At 43.0% G+C, this 19,449-nt stretch overlaps 1 protein-coding gene and 1 non-coding gene across 2 annotated transcripts; one reads left to right on the top strand and one right to left on the bottom strand.

The window, feature by feature from the left end:
• The first annotated feature begins 939 nt into the window (after positions 1–939).
• LOC103183128 (cytosolic 5'-nucleotidase 1A) lies at positions 940–19,093 on the top strand. The gene is made up of 6 exons (XM_007900405.2): positions 940–1,221; positions 1,334–1,501; positions 8,339–8,468; positions 10,417–10,539; positions 16,331–16,515; positions 17,471–19,093. The coding sequence occupies exons 1-6, from the start codon at positions 1,078–1,080 to the stop codon at positions 17,837–17,839; spliced, it is 1,119 nt and encodes a 372-aa protein (XP_007898596.1). The 5' UTR covers positions 940–1,077; the 3' UTR covers positions 17,840–19,093.
• trnat-cgu lies at positions 15,080–15,151 on the bottom strand. The gene has a single exon. It is a non-coding gene; the product is annotated as a tRNA-Thr (tRNA).
• Positions 19,094–19,449: the final 356 nt, after the last annotated feature.

The raw sequence follows: 19,449 nt of genomic DNA, 5'->3' as shown, positions 1-19,449 counted from the left end.
ATAAATGATTGTTTTGTACACTTTAAAGATCACAAAATAAAGCATGTCACTGCTTTGCAAATGTGCATCACAAAGAGGAAGGAAACGCAATAGGTTAAACATGCACAAAATAACTCACAAAGGTTCCCAGAATCAAAAGAAGCTCTGGGGATCCAACAGTCCAGACATCTTTGGCAAAGCTTTCCCTGAGCAACAACAGAAACAACGAATTACATTTGTCTAGCGCCTTTCACTGCAATGTATTATTTAATGTAATTAATACATTACAGATTAATGTAATTTGTTGTATATTTCAATGTATAAAGGTGCTATTCGTTGGGAGGGTGTCCCAAAGTGTTGGATATGCACCCCAGATGGGATCAGGAGGGGCGAGTGCAGAGAGGGTGAGGGTAATAATAATGACTCTTTCATTTGATATAGCATCTTCTAACCGTCTCAAAGAGCTTCACAGAATATACTGTAAAGTGAAATGCAGCAGCCAATTGCGCACAGCAGTGTCCCACAAATGGTCGAGGATTAAAGCGGATTTTGTTAAATGTTTTTCTTTCTCTTGGGGGTTTATTCTCGGGCGTGTGGAGCAAGGAAACTTGCCCAAGGTTTCGCCCTGCCGGGAATGGAACCCAGGTTAGGAGGGTGACGGTCGGGTCGACGAGGAGAGTCTTTTAATTTGGAGTCAATAAGCAGATTAAAAGAAGGGTTAAACTGTTGTGAAAACAGCGTGGCAGGTTGACAAAACATCGCAGCAGATTCTCTGTGCCTGAGCAACTGGAGGCTGTGTGTGAGCTGGTCCCAGGGCCGCTGTGTTGTAACCAGTGTTGGTGACTCTGGCTCTGTGGTACGTGACTCACTGAGCCTCAGGGAGTCAGAGGTCCAGGAACGCCCATTGGCAACATTGACAACTTCCTTCTGACACTTCCTCGGAGCTGAGTGTTTCTCCATCATCCAACCCAACCCCCAGCCCTCAGCCCTCCGGAGCTCCCACATCCAGCTCGTTCTTCTTGACATTTTTTTTTTGTGTGTGTGTGTGTGTGTGTGTGTGTTTGTGCAAAGCAAAAACCCCAGAAACGGCTCCTCAAGATGAGCGACAATAAAGCGGAGAAGCAGGAAAACTCCCCCAAAGCAAAGAGCGTCAGCAGTGAGCAGAGCAGCACAGGGCAGGGACTCGGGAAGATGAAGGATCCTTATGCAAACCTCGTACCTCCTAAAAACAAGCCCCGGACTGTGAGTGTGGGTGAGACGGGGAAGGCGTGTGTGCAACGTTCATGTGCTGTCTAACGTGCAACTGTAACCAGACTCTCTCTCTCTCTCCCCCTCTGTCCGCTGTTATCTTTAGCCCAAACCTCACTGTGCAATCACCATCGCAGTGTCTTCCCGGTGCCTGTTTAACATGGTGAAGGAGAGGAAAATCTACCAGGAAGAGGGCTTGGAAAGGTACGTGAAATACCAACAGGAGCACGAAAATGAGCCGCTGCTGAAAGGACCCGCTTTCCAATTCGTCAAGGTATTGCACTTCGCTGCACGATCCCGCTTTGCTGGTTTATTTGCGGCAGTGCAGGCTGTTTGCTGTCAGTCTGCCTGTGTGTGTTTATGTAAATGTGTGTGGAGAAACGTTCACAGATATTTCAGAAAGGTGGAGGCAACTCAGACACCCTGAGCTCCATTCAGACTGATATGTAATGAAAAGTATCCTGATATGAAAATGGCCCTTTTCTGTGTCTGTTCCATTGCACTGTAGCTCCTTTGGTTAGGGGTCACTAACTGTCTGGGCTCTTGCACTGTTTGCGACAATATTAAAAACGTAAGTCTTAGAAAGTCATTACTGGAGGCCAAAATGGATGCAGATAGAAAGTCTGTTGTCCTGCAGGGTATAGAGCACTCGCCTCGCAAGCGAGAGGACCTGGGTTCAATTCCCAGACAGGGCGAACGTTAGGCAAGTTTCCCTACTCCACACGCCTGTTTACCTAGCAGTAAGTAGGAACCTGGTTATTAGTCGATTGGTGGATCGTATTTCCGGGGATAATAATCCCTTTGAAATAATAAGAAGAATTTGGTCACTCAATCCACGACTCTTTGTTGCTCACTGCTGCGTGCAATTGTGTACCGCATTTGGACTGCAAAATATAGAGTCAATCAACTTTGCAGCATAAGACATAGGAGCAGCAGTAGGCCATTCGGCCCCTCGAGCCTGCCCCGCCATTTAATAAGATCATTGCTGATCTTCTAACCTAATTCCATTTACCTGCCCTATTCCCATATTCCTTAATCCCTCTATCCTTTAGAAATCCATCAACCTCATTCTTAAATATGTTCAAGGATTGAGCATCCACAGCCTTCTGGGGTAGAGAATTCCACAAATTCACTACCCTCTGAGTGAAGAAATGTTTTCTCAACTCAGTTCGAAAAGGCGGATCCTTAATCTTGAGACTATTCTGCGATGCGTTTTGAGAATTCCCGAAGAAGTGATAAGGCTCTATATCAAATGCAAGGATGGGTATTATAAATCTGGAGAATCAGTGGAGAGCCTTTTAAATATGGGTTTGGCTTTTTGCTGGACTGGTTCCCAGGTTTAGTACGTATATGGGTGGGGTTGTGGAAAAAGTGAATATCAGCCATTTTCAACATTCTGTGTTAAAGACTTACTGAGACCTGAAGCAATGTGTGTATGAATCTCTCACCCCTACAAACATACAACACAGTCTAGATATTTGAAGAAATAATATAATTTAATCTGTTTAGGTTCATTCCTTGAATAAACACTTCAGTTCAGCACATTTTCTGAATTGCAGCTTGAAAAGTTACAGAAAACCAGTTTAGTGATTTTTAACATAACATAACATGTAGGAGCAGGAGTAGGCCATTCGGCCCTTCGAGCCTGCCCCGTTATTCAATTATGGCAGATCTTCTAATCTAACTCCAGCTAATAACCTAATTCTGCCTTATCCCCATATCCCTTAATCCCGTTTGCAATAAGAAATCTATCGATCTCAGTCTTGAATATGTTCAAGGACTGAGCGTCAACAGCCCTTTGGGGTAGTGAGTTCCATACATTCACCACCCTTTGAGTGAAGAAGTTCTTCCTCAACTCAGTGTGAGAGGGCTGGCCTCTGATTTTAAGGTTGTGACACCTGGTTTTAGTTTCTCCAACCAGGGGAAACAATCTCCCACTATCTACTCTATCATGCCCTTCGATGATCTTATAGCTTTCTATAAGATACCCTCTAATTCTTCTATATTCTAGAGAATATAGGCCCAAATTGGTCAGCCTATCCCCGTAACGTATCCCCTTCATCCCTGGTACTAACCTAGTAAATCTACGCTGCACCCCTCCAAGGCAAGTACGTCCTTCCTTAAATGAGGAAACCAAAACTGGACACAGTATTCCAGGTGTGGTCTCACCAGGGCCCTATACAGTTGCAGCAAGACTTCCCTACTCTTATACTCTAATCCTTTCATAATGAATGCTAACATACCGTTCGCCTTCCTAATTGCTGCTGCACCTGCAGACTAACTTTCTGTGATTGGGTGTACAAGGACACCCAAGTCCCTCTGGACGCTAACACATTCCAATCCCCTTCTAAAAAATAACCCGCTCTAATGTTTTTGCTATCTAGGTGGATGACTTCACACTTCCCTGCATTAAACTTCATCTGCCACCTACCTGCCCAATCACCTAACCTATCTATGTCTCGCTGCATTTTTTTAATGTCGTCCTCTGTGTTGACACTTCCTCCTAGTTTTGTGTCATCCGCGAATTTAGATATATTAACTTCGATGTCCTCATCTAGATCGTTGATGTAGATGGTAAATAGCTGAGGCCCAAGGACTGATCCTTGTGGTACTCCACTAGTCACATCCCGCCAATCTGAAAAGGACCCGTTTATCCCTACTCTTTGTTTCCTACCCATTAACTATTCCTCATCCACGTTAATATGCTCCCCCCAATTCCATGGGCCCTTATCTTTTGGACTAACCTTTTATGCGCCACCTTGTCGAATGCCTTCTGGAAGTCCAAATAGACCACATCCACTGATTCACCCTTATGTAGTTTACTGGAAATATCCTCAAAAAACTCTATGAGATTCATCAAACATGACTTCCCTTTTATAAAGCCATGTTGACTTGGCCTAAGTATATTGTGCTCCCCTAAATACCGCACTACGACATCCTTAATCAATGATTCTAAAATTTTTCCTATCACTGATGTGAGACTAACTGGCCTATAGTTCCCCATCTTTTCCTTTCCACCTTTTTTAAATAGTGGTGTGACATTTGCGATCTTCCAATCCATGGGGACTATTCCAGAATCCAAGGAATTTTGGAAGATCAAACATAAGGCCTCCACAATCTCATAAGCTCCCTCTTTTAAAACTCTGGGATGCAAGCCACCCGGACCAGGGGATCTGTCACTTTTTAGTGCTAACAGTTTCCCTAGCACCAATTCTCTACTAATGAAAATTTCCCTAAGTTGCTCCCTGTCCTTATCCCCTTGGTGCATCTCTATTGTTGGCAGACTTGTTGTGTCTTCTAGGGTGAAGACAGATGCAAAGTACCCATTTAGGGACTCTGCCATGTCCTTATCCCCCATTACAACTTCTCCCGTCTCTGACTGAAGTGGACCTACATTTACCCACACTAGCCTATTCCTCTTAATATATTTGTAAAAACTTTTACAATCAGACTTAATGTTCCTAGCTAGTTTACCCTCATACTCCTTTTTCTCGCTCTTAATGAGTTTTTTAGTTTTATTTTGCTGGTTTCTAAAACAGATTTTTAGATTACTAACCCTCTTCATCACCAATTCTGAAATAAAGTAATTGTGAACATATTTTTGCTGTGGACAGCATCAGTCACAGATACAAATAGTGTGAAGAAACACAGTAATTTGAGATAATTTGTGCTCCATTCAGGTATTTTCGCAAAGGAGGGGGATAATCAGATGATCTGAGATGATTTAAACTGGTTGTGATGAAAAGTTTCTTCAAATGAACATGACCCTTTTCTGTGTCTTTGCTATTGCACAAGCTGCCTTGGTTAGTGGTCACCATCTGCCTTACTTTTGAAGTAACTAACTGCCTTGGTTACTGATCACTAACTTATCTTGACTCTTGGACTAAATTTGTGACAATATTAAATTTAAATCTTAGAAAGTAATTACTGGAAGTCTAGAATGGAAGCAGATAATAAATCTGGATAATCTGTAAAGACACAGAAAAGGTCCATTTTCATTTGATGAAACTTTTCGTCATACGCCAGTCTAAATCATCTGATCTAAATCATCTCAGATCATGAGTTTCCCCCACATCTGTAAAGATAACTTGAATGTTGCTCCTCCTTATTTGTGTATGGGACTGATGCTACCCCACGTGAAAGGCACCATATAAATGTTAGTTGTGATTGTTCTTCTACACAGCTCTCTCCTCCACTCTTGATTCCCTTGCTCCCCTCTCTTCCTGAACCGTCTCCTATTCATGTAAGTCACCATGATACACCAGCCAGCTCCACTCCCTTAAAGCACAGGTGGGTGCAGATCTGGCTGGATCATATCAAATCCGCCCTCGTCTCCACTAAATTGTTGTTCTACTTCAAGATAATTTTGGAGGCTAAGGACAACCCCATGTTCTTCTTCTCTGTCACGAACCGGCTCCTCTGCCCAACCTCTCACGCCTCGCCCATCCTCACTTCCAAATGCCAAATGCAAGTGCAAAGTTGAGGGAATCCACACTGCCTCTGCCACTGCATCTGCTACTCCCTCCCCATCCCACCACGGTCCCCACCCATCCCTCCGTCCATACCTTCAAACCTGTCTCCGTCTCCTCTCTCATCCCATTATAACCCGCATGAAATCGACCCCCTGCTCCTTTGATCCCATCCCTACCCCTCTCCTTACCTCTCAGCTCCATCTCCTTGCCCCTCTACTCACTGACATCATAAACCTCTCCCTGTCCTCTGGTACTCTTCCCACCCCATTAAAAACCGCTCCTATCTTTAAAAAACCCTCCCTGGACCCATCTCTACTCCCAAACTACCTCCCCATCTCCAACTTCCCCTTCCTCTTCAAGTTCCCGCCTTCCTCTCCTGTCACTCCCTTCACAACACCCCCCCAATCGGCTTTCCATGCCGCCCATCTTCCTGCTTCCCCCCCTGCTCTCTACCTTCCCTGACCCCCAGTTCGGGTCCAAAACTCGGTCTGTCCAGCGCCATGGGACATCCTCCTGACGTGAATGGTGCTATATAAATGTAATGTTGTTCTGGTTGTTGTTGAATAATCCTTGTATTTGATATAGCGCCTTTTGTGTCATCGAGACATCTCAAAGCATTTTTTACTGTAAAGTGTAGTGACTGTGTATTTGTAGACAAACTGGCAACCAATATGAGCACATAATGTCCCACAAGCAGCCATGTAGTGAATGATCAGTTTTATTTGGGGGATTGTTGGCCTGGTCACAGGAAAAACTCCCTTCTCTTTTCAAATGATGCCATGGGATCTTTAACATCCAAATGAACAGGCACATGGGACTTCATGTGAAGAATGGCACTTCCAGCAATGCAGCACGCTGAACCAAGCCGACACTTGAGCTCAATGACCTTTGTATAAATATTGTGCAGTTTGAAATTCAGCACACTTCAATTTCAGGGGCTATAATTTTAGTGCGGTACTGAGGGAAGTCCGATCGTATTTTTTTGATGAAATGTTAAACTAGATTCCTTTCCGTCTGTTCTGAGGGAGATATTAGTCTCCCTCAAAAAAGAGTTTCTCTCTGTGTCTTGGTGAACAATTCTACAGAAATGATACATGAAAGGTAAGGTAATCCAAATCCCTGATTGTCCACCACCTTGAAACGTCCTTCCGACATGAAGGTGTTTTACGGACATAATTTTGTATTGTATTTTCTAGAGAAAGGTCTGGGCAGAGTCCAAGGAGGGGGAGATTACGATAGGCAAAGGTTGTGGAATGTAAACACTGGCTCAACAACAACAACAAAAAAATTGCATTTATAGAGCACCTTTCACGTCGGGAGGACGTCCCAAGGCGCTGGACAGTTGGGTCGGGACCCGAGCAGGGGGAAATGGTCAGGGTGAGGGGAAGGAAGGGAGGGAACGAGGAGGGAGTAGAAAGCTGAGAGGGGGGGGTGTTGAAGGCACGGCTGAAGAGAAAAGTCTTGAGTCTGGCCTTGAAGGAGGAAAGGGAGGAGGCAAGGCGAAGACACTGGGGGATGGAGTTCCAGAGCCTAGGGGCTGAGAGGCTGAAGGCCCCGCCACCGATGGTAGGGTGGTTAGGGCGTGGGATGTGGAGCAGACCGGAGCCAGAGGAACGGAGGGTACGGGCAGGTAAGTAGGGGGATAGTAGGTCGGAGAGGTAGGAGGGAGCAAGGCCGTGAATGGCCTTGTAGGTGAGGATGAGGATCTTGAATTCGATCCTGTGGGGGATGGGGAGCCAGTGGAGGCGAGCGAGGGTGGGAGTGATGTGGTCGCGAAGCCTGGTGCGGGACAGTACACGAGCTGTAGAGTTCTGAATGACCTGCAGCTTGTGGAAGGAGGTGCCGGGAAGGCCGGCGAGGAGAGAATTCCCGTAGGTGATAAAGTTCAGACAAGTTGGGCCAAATGATTTGTTTTGGGGCTGTTTATCTATTTTCAAAACAGTACCCGTTGCCTTTGTTCCTCCGGGTCTGCCCTCCTCCTCGTCCCCTGAGTCCTCCGCTCCACCCTCGGCGGCCGTGCCTTCAGCCACTATGCCCCCAGGCTCTGGAACTCCCTTCCTCACTCCCTTCGTCTCGCTCCCTCCCATCCCATTTTCAGGTCTGCTGAAGACCTTTTTTTTCGACCGCGCCTTTGGTTACCTTCCTCCCCCTGGCTCGGTCCGGGGATCCGTTACTGTAAAGCGCTCTGAGACGCCGCCCGGCATGGAGGCCTCTATATAAATCCAAATTGTTGTTGTTGTATTTCTGTGTAATACGTAATAATTTGTCAGTCACCTCATAGTCATTCGTGGGACGTTGTTTGTCTGCAAGAAAAGACCCTGCCCTTGATGATAATAACCGTGAAGTATGAGGGATGGAGAGCCTGGGGGTTTCCTGGCAGGCTAGGGGGAAAGCTGGTTTCAGAGGCAAGAAATGTTGTATCAGAGAGAGAAAGCTGAGTGAGTGAAAGCCCAGATGTAGCATAGTTGTGGGTCAAACAAGATATCTAGGTTCTGCACTGGCTCCGTGAGGTGAGGAGAGCATCAATGAGGGTCTCAAAAATGCAACTTCTGTGCTTCTCTCTTTGAATGATCGTTCATGTTATCTGTTGATCTCAGAAAACATCTTGTGTTAGGCTGTACTGATTTCATTCCTTGTAGGCACTGGAAAATGTTAATGGACGACTGCGTGAACTTTACCCTGACAGTGATGAGATATTTGACATTGTTCTGATGACCAATAACCATGCCCAAGTAGGAGTGAGACTGATCAACAGCATCAATCACTACGGTATGTTCACAGAGGAATTTGACTTGTTTTTTTTAACATGTATATCATTCCTTCCAATATCTATGAATCGCACTTCTCTTCTAACAATACACTATGTTTTTTTCGGTAAGAGGAGCTGTAGCCCCTGTGCTGTACAGCTTGTCACAGTCATTGTTCCCCTGATGTGCGCTGCTATGTGACAGGCTTAGACCTACCACTATTTTCTTCTTTTTCTCCAGAGAAATGAGAGGCCTTTAATTTCTTTCTTCCACGCACAGGCTCTGTTGCCTAAGGATTCTGTTGCCCAAGGACAGAAATGTGTCTTCTGTGGCACCAGTTTCCCTTAGTCCAGAACATTCCCTCTCACCCCAGCACTATTGGCTTCCCATCTTCCAACGAATTGAGTTCAAGATCCTCATTCTCATGTTCAGATCCCTCAACCGTCTTGTCTCCTTTGTCACCTCCTCAAATCACACCATCCTGGCCATTTCCTTCGCTCAGCGAACACTGGTCTGTTTCAAATCACCCGCCCTATCCGCCCCACAAATGGTGGGTGACATTACAGCCATCCTGGAGTTCCTCAGTCTCACTTGCTCCCTCCCTTCATTCAAGGCATGAGTCAAAACATATTTCTTCGACTTCGCTTTGAGTAATCTTTCCACTCCTCACCCGCTCGGCTCCCACACCCAGTTTAGGCACCCATCCAGCTTTGTCAAGCGTTTTGAGCTGTCCTCCCTACTTGAAAGGCACTGTATCAATATCAATTGTATCCTTAGATAGGAGAGAAAATTTAAACATTTGACTCCAAATTTATTTTTGGATATTTTGTTAACAAATAGTAAAATAATAATTAGTCTTGTATTGTTTGTAAATAAAAAATAACACGAAATAAAGCCGAAAACTTTGTATAAAACAACATAAAACAAATTATTATTACTATATTTTAATATTTTGATAATCCAAAAACGATGATTTCAAAGTACGTAGTCTGAAAATGAAACTATTTCATTCCATCATCCGCAAGTTACTCTGCAGTTTGATAACTAGGACTAGCCACATTTATATACACTGCAATCTCTGCTTTGGACTTGGGCAAAGTGGAGCACAGAGTTCTGTTCATCAGGTCTAATTGTTGGTGAAGTTTTCAATGATACTTTTTCATGAGCTTTATCGTCAGCTTTTACTGTCCGTAGAATACCATACAAACAGCCCCATAGGATCTTTTATCACCTCAATAAGCAACATTAGAGGTATAACTTTAAAGTTACACTTCAGCTGGTGTGAAACCCAAGTGGTGTGAAAGTAGCACTTCGAACTTGTCAAAATTTGCATTGACCCTTAAAATAACATTAAGTGCTAAATTCTGTGCTCATAGTTAGCAACAAATAACAAAATGTAAAATTCACAATCATTCAGAATAAGGTATCATGAATTAATCATTCAAGGTATCATTAATCATTCTGAATAATTTTAACATAGGAAAGGTGGAAAGACTAGCGAAAGTAGAAAAGGGGCAGAGCAGAAATGTACTTTTATTTAGAATTATTCTAGTATATATTAATATTACATTAATAATATGCCCTTGACATCTCAGCAGCATTATTACTGTAATAATACAGCAATTTTCAACCTCACAATGTGTGAGCCTAAGAATCCCAGGAGGACAGAAGTCCTAACACTTGCTGTCTTGTTTTGATACCAGCTTTTTGCTGTAAGCAAATTTGTGACATTCACACTTTGTTGTGAATCGAACTTTAGCATATTCAGTCAGTTTGTAAGTGCTTGGTTCTCTCAGGATTTTTAAAAAAATGACGAATTAGATAGACTAATAAATTGAGGACCACTGGTTCACTTATGATTTAGTACAAAGGCCGATTTTACATGTACAAGATCATACATGTGCTTATCAAACTGTTTAACATTGGCTGACACTGTTGACTCATTTTGCTGTTTACCTCTTTTTCACCAGAGCTATTGATTGAAAGGTTCTGTATGACGGGTGGAAATAGCCCTATTGGATATCTGACAGCCTATCTCACCAATCTCTACCTTTCAGCAGATTCTGAGAAAGTACAAGAAGCAATAGAGGCAGGTAAGGACCAATTGTGCAACAGTTTGTTAAGAAGTAATAAACTGCATTGTTTAGTTGCACAAGAATGGAAGTGATGACCTTTGCTCATAATAATAATAAAATAATAATCCTTGCATTTGATATAGCGCTTTTCACGTCGGGAGGACGTCTCAAAGCGCTTCACAGAACACACTGTAAAATGAATTGACTGTATATTTGTGGGCGAACGCGGCAGCCAATTGCACACAGCAATGTCCCACAAACAGTCGTAGATTGAAAATGACCAATTTATTATTGTTTTTGGAGGGATTATTATTAGGCGTGTGGAATAAGGAAACTTGCCCAAGGTTTCGCCCTGTCTGGAATTGAACTCGGGTCTCTCGCTTGCAAAGCGAGTGCTCTAACCACTGAGCTACAGGACTCATGTGTGGCTGCCTTGCAAACAGCAGTATGTTGCTGTATGGAATCCTTTCTGTTCAGCCCCTCATGACGGGTGTAATTTTCTTTTGGTTAAGCATTAAAGTTGTGCTTCATGTTTTCTTTGCTGAAAATGTTTGTTGAATCTTCAGTATTGCTACCTGCTATTTTCTTACTTAAGCCGTGGCTCTGACAAATTCCTTCTAAATTAATGTGTCAGGATTTTGAGTTTTGTCTTATTGAAGCTATCACTTCCTGCTGCATCCACAATCGCACCCCTCCCCCCCCCAATCCCTCTCTCTCCCAATCACCTCCACGGTTCACTATCTGCAGCGGCAGGACTATGTTGCTAAGAACGTGGTTGGTAGCAGAAGCATTTGCCTTTCTGATTGACTGGAGTAACGGCCAGTATTATTTCCACTCTCTGGGTCCTCCCAACCGCCGGCTCCTGTCACTGCCATTGGAGTATGTTCACCAGGGAGGGAGGGAGTGGGTTGGAATGTTGCAAATTGTCTTGGGTTGAATGCAGCCTGCAGAGCTTTCTGACGTAGGGAATCCAGACGGCGGCAACCAAAAGGCTGGATCGCTCTGGTCTAGACTGACAGTGCAGTTGCTGGGGGAGCATCTAAGCAAAGTTCAAGATATATACATCTGGGTGCCTGCAGATGAGGATGGCTCATTGTGCTTAGCAGGATGGAGGCACACATCCTAAAGAGTAAAAAATGAAGTGGTCATGAATGAGATTTCACTTCTAATCTGCAAAATTCAAATTTTAAGACTGGTTGAAAATTTTTTAAAAAGCGACAGTTTAAATATTGCTGGCGAAAGTGCTTTGGAATGTTAAAGTGCATCTCTTGAAGGAAACATTATGTGAAGTGCCAAAGCATAAGTATTCAGTTCAGAGGCCATCTTGGGTTGCAGTTAGGGTCAAGCAGGTCATGGGATTCCTTGCACTTTAGGCCCAAATCTTTATCTCCTTGTTTAAAGCACTATTTACCAGTATTTTCCCACAAAATATACAGTCAATTCACTTTACAATATATTCTGTGTAGCATTTTGAGACGTCTCAGCAACGTGATCAAATGCAAGGATTATTATTATCAATTTACAATTTTATATTTTTTTCTGGACATGGGTCTACCAGAGGCTTGAAGCATCCCTTATTACGGCTTATCAATTCCCTTCAGTATTTTGAAAGCCTCAATCCATGCAATGGATTATAACTGAGCTCCATCATCTAAGTATTAACATGGTCAATGAATGGTGGAAAATAATAATAATCCTTGTATTTGATATAGTGCCTTATTATGCCTTTGAGATGTCTCAAAGCACTTCACAGAATTAAATGTAATGTGTGGTGACTATATTTTGTGGACGAAACAGGGCAACTGATTGCACAAAGAAGTGTCCCACAAACGGTCGTGGATTGAGTGATCAAATTTTTTTTTACATTTAATTTTGAAGGGATTATTATCCCTAGAAAAGCGATCTACCAATCAACTAACAACTGGGATCCTGTTTACTGCTGGCTAAACATGGGGGTACGGAGTAAGGAAACTTAGCTAAGTGGCGTCCTGCAGCTCAGTGGTTAGAGCACTCGCTTTGCAAGCGAGACACCTGAGTTCAATTCCAGGCAGGGCGAAACCTTAGGCAAGTTTCCTTACTCCACACGCCGAATAATAATCCCTCCAAAAAAAACAAAAACAATAATAAATTGGTCATTTTCAATCTATGACTGTTTGCGGGACATTGCTGTGCGCAATTGGCTGCCGCGTTCGCCCACAAATATACAGTCAATTCACTTTACAGTGTGTTCTGTGAAGCGCTTTGGGACGTCCTTCCGACGTGAAAAGCGCTATATCAAATGCAAGGATTATTATTATTATTATTAAGGTTTTGACCCCGTCCGGAATCAAACCCAGGTCATCTCGTTTGCAAGGAGAGTACTCTAACCAAGACGCTACAGTACAGGATGCACTCCAAAGCTAGGATATTCTTTCTAATTTTGTGCACCCAAAATTGAGCATAACGCGTGAGTTTGCTCTAGCAATGGAATCCTCGAGGGACTGGATTTAGCAGTATTTAAAGCAGCTCTGCAGGGCATTGCAGTAATAAACATGGCATAAACCTGATCTTTGCTTTGCAAATTGAGTATTTCATGGAGGTAATTACTTTGAAGCCAGCAGAGCCTTATCGATATTATTATAATAATCCTTACATTTGATAGAGTGCTTTTCACATCTTCGAGACGTCTCAAAGCGCTTCACAGAATATACTGTAAAGTGAATTGACTGTATATTTTGTGGGTGAAACACAGCAGCCAATTGGTCACAGCAGCTTCCCAAAAACAGTCATGAATTGAGTGACCAAGTTTCCTGACTCCACACGCCTGATAATAATCCCTCAAGAGAAAAAGCAATGATAAATTGGTCACTTCAATCCACGACTGTTTGTGGGACACTGCTGTGTGCAATTGGCTGCCACGTTTCGCCCACAAATATACAGTCAAGTCACTTCAAAGTATATTCTGTGAAGCGCTTTGAGAAGTCTAGAAGACGTGATAAGCCGCGATATCAAATGCAAGGATTATTATTAGCTATTATTAATATTTAACTAAACCATTCTAGCACCATTTTTTTTCGGTCACTTTCTCTTGCGTGGGAGGTGTGAACTGGATTCAATTGAGGAATTAGACCACCTTAACTGCTCAGTGAACTCTTTCACTTTCTAATATTTCCCAAGCAGAAGACTTTGAAAAAACATCCCCCGGAGACCATTGGCCCTATTTGTGTTTCACTACCAGAAAAAAAATCTTGAGATATAAATTGATTTCTTTTTTGCAGGGAAATCTACATGCATCACACTGACTCGTGAGGTTAGATTATGAGGTCTGAAGCAATTTCTAGCTGTAGATGAATGTTCACAAGTTGTCACAAAGCATTTAGATGCTCTTTCCAGCAGTGAGGCACCAGGAATGCTTATGTTTTCCTGAAGAGCGCTTTTTCAACTTTAGAGCACCTTTGGTTGCTTGTGCATCAAGCTGTCGTTCCTTTGTTAAATGCTTCTGTTAGTGGTTTGTAACTGGAGGTTCTGGTCATTCCTGAGAGAGAATCCTTCAGGATCTTTCCCTGGCACTGAATGTAATAAAGTGAAACAACAGATTGTGAGTGAAACTCAAGCTCGTATATGGATTAGTTATACATTATCTATTGTACAGAGGGTAATAACTGTACAATAGATAACTGGAGTCCTGTAGCTCAGTGGTTAGAGCCCTTGCCTTGCAAGCAAGAAACCTGGGTTTGATTCCTGGTAGGGTGAAACCTTGGACAAGTTTTCTTACTCCACATGCCTTTCTTTTTTCGGTCACTTTCTCTTGAGTGGGAGGTGTGAACTGGATCCTGCAGTGAGTTATAGCACTGCTGGCTGTAAGAGTGCTGGCAATGGTCTCAGTTTGAACATATGTTTATTGTGAGTTGGGAGGTGATCTTCTTTCATGTGGGGATTATATAAAACTGTGGCTCATGGCCTGGGCTAATAGAAAAGTGTAATATTTGCCCAAACTTTGAGGAGATTTGAAAATTTTGTGGAAAAATACAAGGAAATTTTTGACAGATTTTGCAGGAAATTGTGGGGAATTAGTTGATTGGTGCTATTGACGTACATTTTACTGCCAACCTACATTTTTTCACTTTAAAAACTAAACATGAGGAAATAACACATTAGACTAGATTAAAAAATTAATTGCTTCTTTAACAAAAACTGGTTGTCCCAATATTTTTTGGGGTAGACATCAGCGAGGCTACAGGAGATCACCACTTCCTGTCTCTTAAGAGCCCGGCACCACACATAGTCACTGAGATCCAGAGAGAGAGAGAGAGTTTCACACACACACACACTCAGAGACACAGAGAGACACGTATTCTCAGAGAGAGACACACACACACACAAACACAGACAACTGAGAGAGACACTTACGCATTCACACAGACACTCATAAACACACACATATACAGAGGAGAAAGACACACTCACGTGGATTGAATGACCGATTCTTTTTAAGGAATGTAAAAGCAAGCCCCTGTAAAAGCAATACTTACTGTTAGGTAAACAGAGGCGTATGGATTAAGGAAACTTGCCCAACGTATCGCCCTACCGGGAATCAAACCCAGGTCTCTCACTTACGAGGCGAGAGCTCTAACCACTGAGCTACAGGACAACAATAACAAGACTGCATTTGTATAGTGCCTTTCACGTCAGGAGGACGTCCCAAGGCGCTGGACAGTGTACAGCATTTCAGACTCCAGCTAGGGTCAGGGAGGGATAAGGTAGGGGAGGGGAAGGGGGGTGACCGATGGCATGGTCGAAGAGGAGGGTTTTGAGGCAGGACTTGAAGGAGGCTAAGGAGGGGGCGAGGCAGAGTGATTGGGGGATGGAATTCCAGAAGTTGGGTGCAAAGTGGCTGAAGGCTCTCCCGCAAATGGTGGGACAGGTGGGTCGGGGGACGTGGAGCAGACTGGAGCCGGCTGAGTGGAGGGAGCGTGCGGGTTAGTAGGGTTTTAGGAGGTCACAGAGTTAGGGTGGGGAGAGGCAATGGAGGGCTTTGTAAGTGAGGACCAGGATCTTGAACTGGATCCTCTGAAGGATACAACAACAACAAAATTACATTTATAGAGCGCCTTTCACATCGGGACGACGTCCCAAAGTGCTGAACAGTCAGGTGTCGGGGCCCGAGCATAGGGGAGGGATGGTATAGGGAAGGCAGAGAGGTGGGAGGGCGACAGGGTCGAAGAGAAGGGTCTTGAGACCGGCCTTGAAGGAGGCAAGTGAGGAAGCGAGGCGGAGGGACCATGGAATGGAGTTCCAGACTGGGGGCAGAGAGGCTGAAAGCCTGGCCAATGATAGTAGGGTGGGTCGGGCGGGAGACATGGATCAGGCTGGAGCCTGCTGAACAGAGGAAGCGGGCAGGTTGGTAGGGAGTCAGCAGGTCAGAGAAGTAGGAGGGGGCAAGGCCATGGATGGCCTTAAAGATGAGGACGAGGATCTTGAACTCGATCCTCTGGGGGATAGGGAGTCAATGGAGTCGGGCAAGAATGGGAGAAATGGGGTCAAAGAGTTTGGTGCGGGAGAGGACACGGGCTGCAGAGTTCTGGATTATCTGCAAAGTGGATTTAGATTCACTCTATCTATCAGACCTGCTTAATATTCCATTCTGTACAAATGTCCTACAGATACACAGATCAATCCTGTTCACAATTTAACATTCATTAGACTGCAGCATGTTACCACCACATTAATGATTTTCACTAATGTATCAGGACTATTTCAGTCCTTGCATTATTGTACTATTTAGCACTGACGCTAATCCTTTGTCTGGTTTTGGTTTCTGTGATCTCAGGAATTGCAGCAGCGACTATGTTTCAAACCAAGAAAAACCAGGAACTTTCAGATGACCAGCTGAGGGTGGCGTTCGATGGTGATGCTGTGCTCTTCTCTGATGAATCTGAGCAGATTGTGAAAGCTCACGGCTTAGACACCTTTTTCGAACATGAGCAGAAGTATGAAAACAAGCCACTTGCACAGGTACTGCAATATTTAATAATAAAAATAATCCTTGCATTTGATATAGCGCCTTATCGCTTCTTCGAGACGTCTCAAAGCGCTTCACGGAATATATTGTAAAGTAAATGTATTGTATATTTTGTGGGCAAGATTGCAGAAGAATATTAATGTTAGTATTTACAGTATATACATTTAACTTAGCCATAACTTCAAATGGAGTGTGTCCAAGTCGGCAATGGATATGTGCCCTGTTTATTTTGAGGGACATATTCCAGGCGCCAGTGGCAAAACAGTTTGTGCAGTTTGGTTTCAAATATCCTCACCACTGCAGTGGGACATCCAATTTTAAAGGCATAGCAAAAAGATTACTATATTTAGTAAACTGGGTCAGATAACTGCCAGTGAATTTTGGCAGTCTGTTCAACTGTGTATGTGTGAGGGGGGGGTGTTGGTGGGGGCAAGGAAGAGAATCAGAGTCAGGCACACTTTACAGCAGGGGTCACTTGTACACAGCTGCAGAATAAGAAGCCCGTCTGATTTTTCCTGACATCGTGCTGTTGCTGCCTAGGTTGGGATCAGCCCAGACCTCAGATTGAACTTTGCTCTATCTGAATTTGTGCAGCTCAGATTTGTTCTAGGCAGAGACACAAGCAATCGAGCCATGCAAAAGTTTGAAGTTAACTAACACCTACCGGAATCCTATAGCTCAGCGGTTAGAGCATTCGCCTCTCAAGTGAGAGACCTGGGTTCGATTCCTGGCAGGGCAAGTTTCCTTACTCCACACGCCTGATAATAATCCCTCAGGAAAAAAAATGTAATAATTTGATCACTCAATCCACGACTGTTTTTGGGACACTATTATGCGGAATTGGCTGCCGTGTTTCGCCCACAAATATTATTATCATTTATTTATTATTTAAAGGCTGCTCCACAGCAACTGCTTCTGATATAAGTCGCTCTCTTGTTTCACCAATAGGGGCCACTTAAAGGATTTTTAGAAGCGCTCGGAAAACTTCAGAGGAAGTTCTATGCCAAAGATTTGCGTTTGAGTTGCCCTATCCGGACCTACCTAGTCACAGCGAGAAGTGCTGCTAGTTCTGGAGCCCGGGTATTGAAGACCCTTCGGAGCTGGGGGCTGGAGATTGATGAAGCGCTCTTCCTCGCTGGAGCACCAAAAGGGCCACTCTTAGAAAAAATACGGCCTCACATTTTCTTTGATGACCAGATGTTCCACATTAAAGGAGCACAGGAGCTGGGAACCATTGCAGCACATGTACCGTACGGTATTGGGCAGAAGTACAACAAGAGCACTCCCATAGCTGAAACTCCTACTAAACAGAAGTAAACATGCAGCACTGCATTCCAAATACATATCACATCTTCAAGATCTTTATCCTTATTGTTCAACTGAGAATATGATAAAGGCCTTATCTATAAAGCTGAGGGTTTCTTCTGCATAGCTCACATTTGCACACCTAATTTGTCCTTTGCACACTTCAAAATCCCATTCTCAGATTATTTCTCTCTTACGCTATTTAGTTTGGGGTAATGGAGTTGTTCACATCATTTAGATTTTGCTGGCCACACTAACTTTGAAACCATTGAACTCATCACAAACACATTTAATACATAAAAGCCTCCAATCACCTTATTTTGTGTTTCATAATTTGCCTCAATTGTAAGCGGTTCACAATACCTGCCAGTCCTACTTACATTATTTTCTGAGCACTGTGGTTTTCTCTCATTAAACCTTCTCAGCTTTTCTACCAGGGACACTTATAGGCCAAATTCCAGGGAAATGATCACTGGTGAACTGAACAACTTCCAAATTTAGACAGAATTTAAATGATTTTCCAAGTTGCCCTGCAATCATATTTTTAACACAATGATTTTATGACCCAGACCTATGGAATTCTAGGCATCTAGGTGCTTAGAATAGAATAAAAGCTTTCAATAATACCATGGTTTTGTATAGAATATACCTGAATTTCTTCATTCTTTTCGTTCTATTTGGCACCTGTTGAAACTCAGATTGTTCAGTTAGACAATGAATCATTCATAGAGGTTCAGAGACCTGGACAAATGCTTTTCTAAATCTGTGATGTCCCTTTGATTCAAAGCACAACATGAAACAACTGAAGATGATAGAAATTTGGAATTCGATTTTCTCTAGACCAAAATCACTTTAAAACCGATGGATCATTTGCTGGTTTTCAAAAAATATTGACCAGCGTGCACACAATGGAATCAAAATTGTAGAACAGTGTATTGCTAAACACTATTAAGGAACTGAATATGTTAGGAATACCACACTATTGTCTCCATGATAGGAAATACCATTAAGATTGAGAACTTCACTGCAAAGGCAAATGCCAATACATGAAGAAGTTCTTTGAGGGTGTTCACTATCAAATCTAAGTTTATTAGCTAGGGGAAAGTAATTCTACAAACAAATTATAGGCTATAGTGCATTTATGTTTAAGGAATGTTTGTAATATCTGAATAATATACTGTACTAGTTAATATTCTGTAGATGTAGTCAGATGTATTGCCGGCACAAACTCAATGGGCCGAATGGCCTCTTTTTGTGCTGTATGATTCTATGATTCTATGTATTATGATCATAGAATATTTACAGCACAAAAGGAGGCAATTCGGCCCCTTGTGTTGTCTGTGCTGGTGCTAGCTACTTCTCCTTTTCTTTCCTTATACCCTTCAATATTTTTTTCAATTAATCATTCAATTCTATTTCTCCTATAAAAAACAATCATAGCTTTGAAAAACTTGATTAGATCCTCTGTAATGCTGTTCCTCACCGTTCTCTGTTAATTTACTAACATTAGAAATGCTTTGTCAGATTTTTACAAAACTTCTAACTGATTTTTTTTCTCATCTCGTTCTCGTTTCATTTTGAAATTGGATTGCAAGATGTGCCTAAATTGCAGAACTCTTTTA

The sequence above is a fragment of the Callorhinchus milii genome, unplaced genomic scaffold, assembly GCF_018977255.1.
Source record: "Callorhinchus milii isolate IMCB2004 unplaced genomic scaffold, IMCB_Cmil_1.0 Scaffold3, whole genome shotgun sequence".
In the NCBI taxonomy this organism is placed as follows: domain Eukaryota; kingdom Metazoa; phylum Chordata; class Chondrichthyes; order Chimaeriformes; family Callorhinchidae; genus Callorhinchus; species Callorhinchus milii.
Note: the sequence above shows the minus strand (reverse complement) of the source record. Positions and strands in the feature narration are given on the sequence as shown.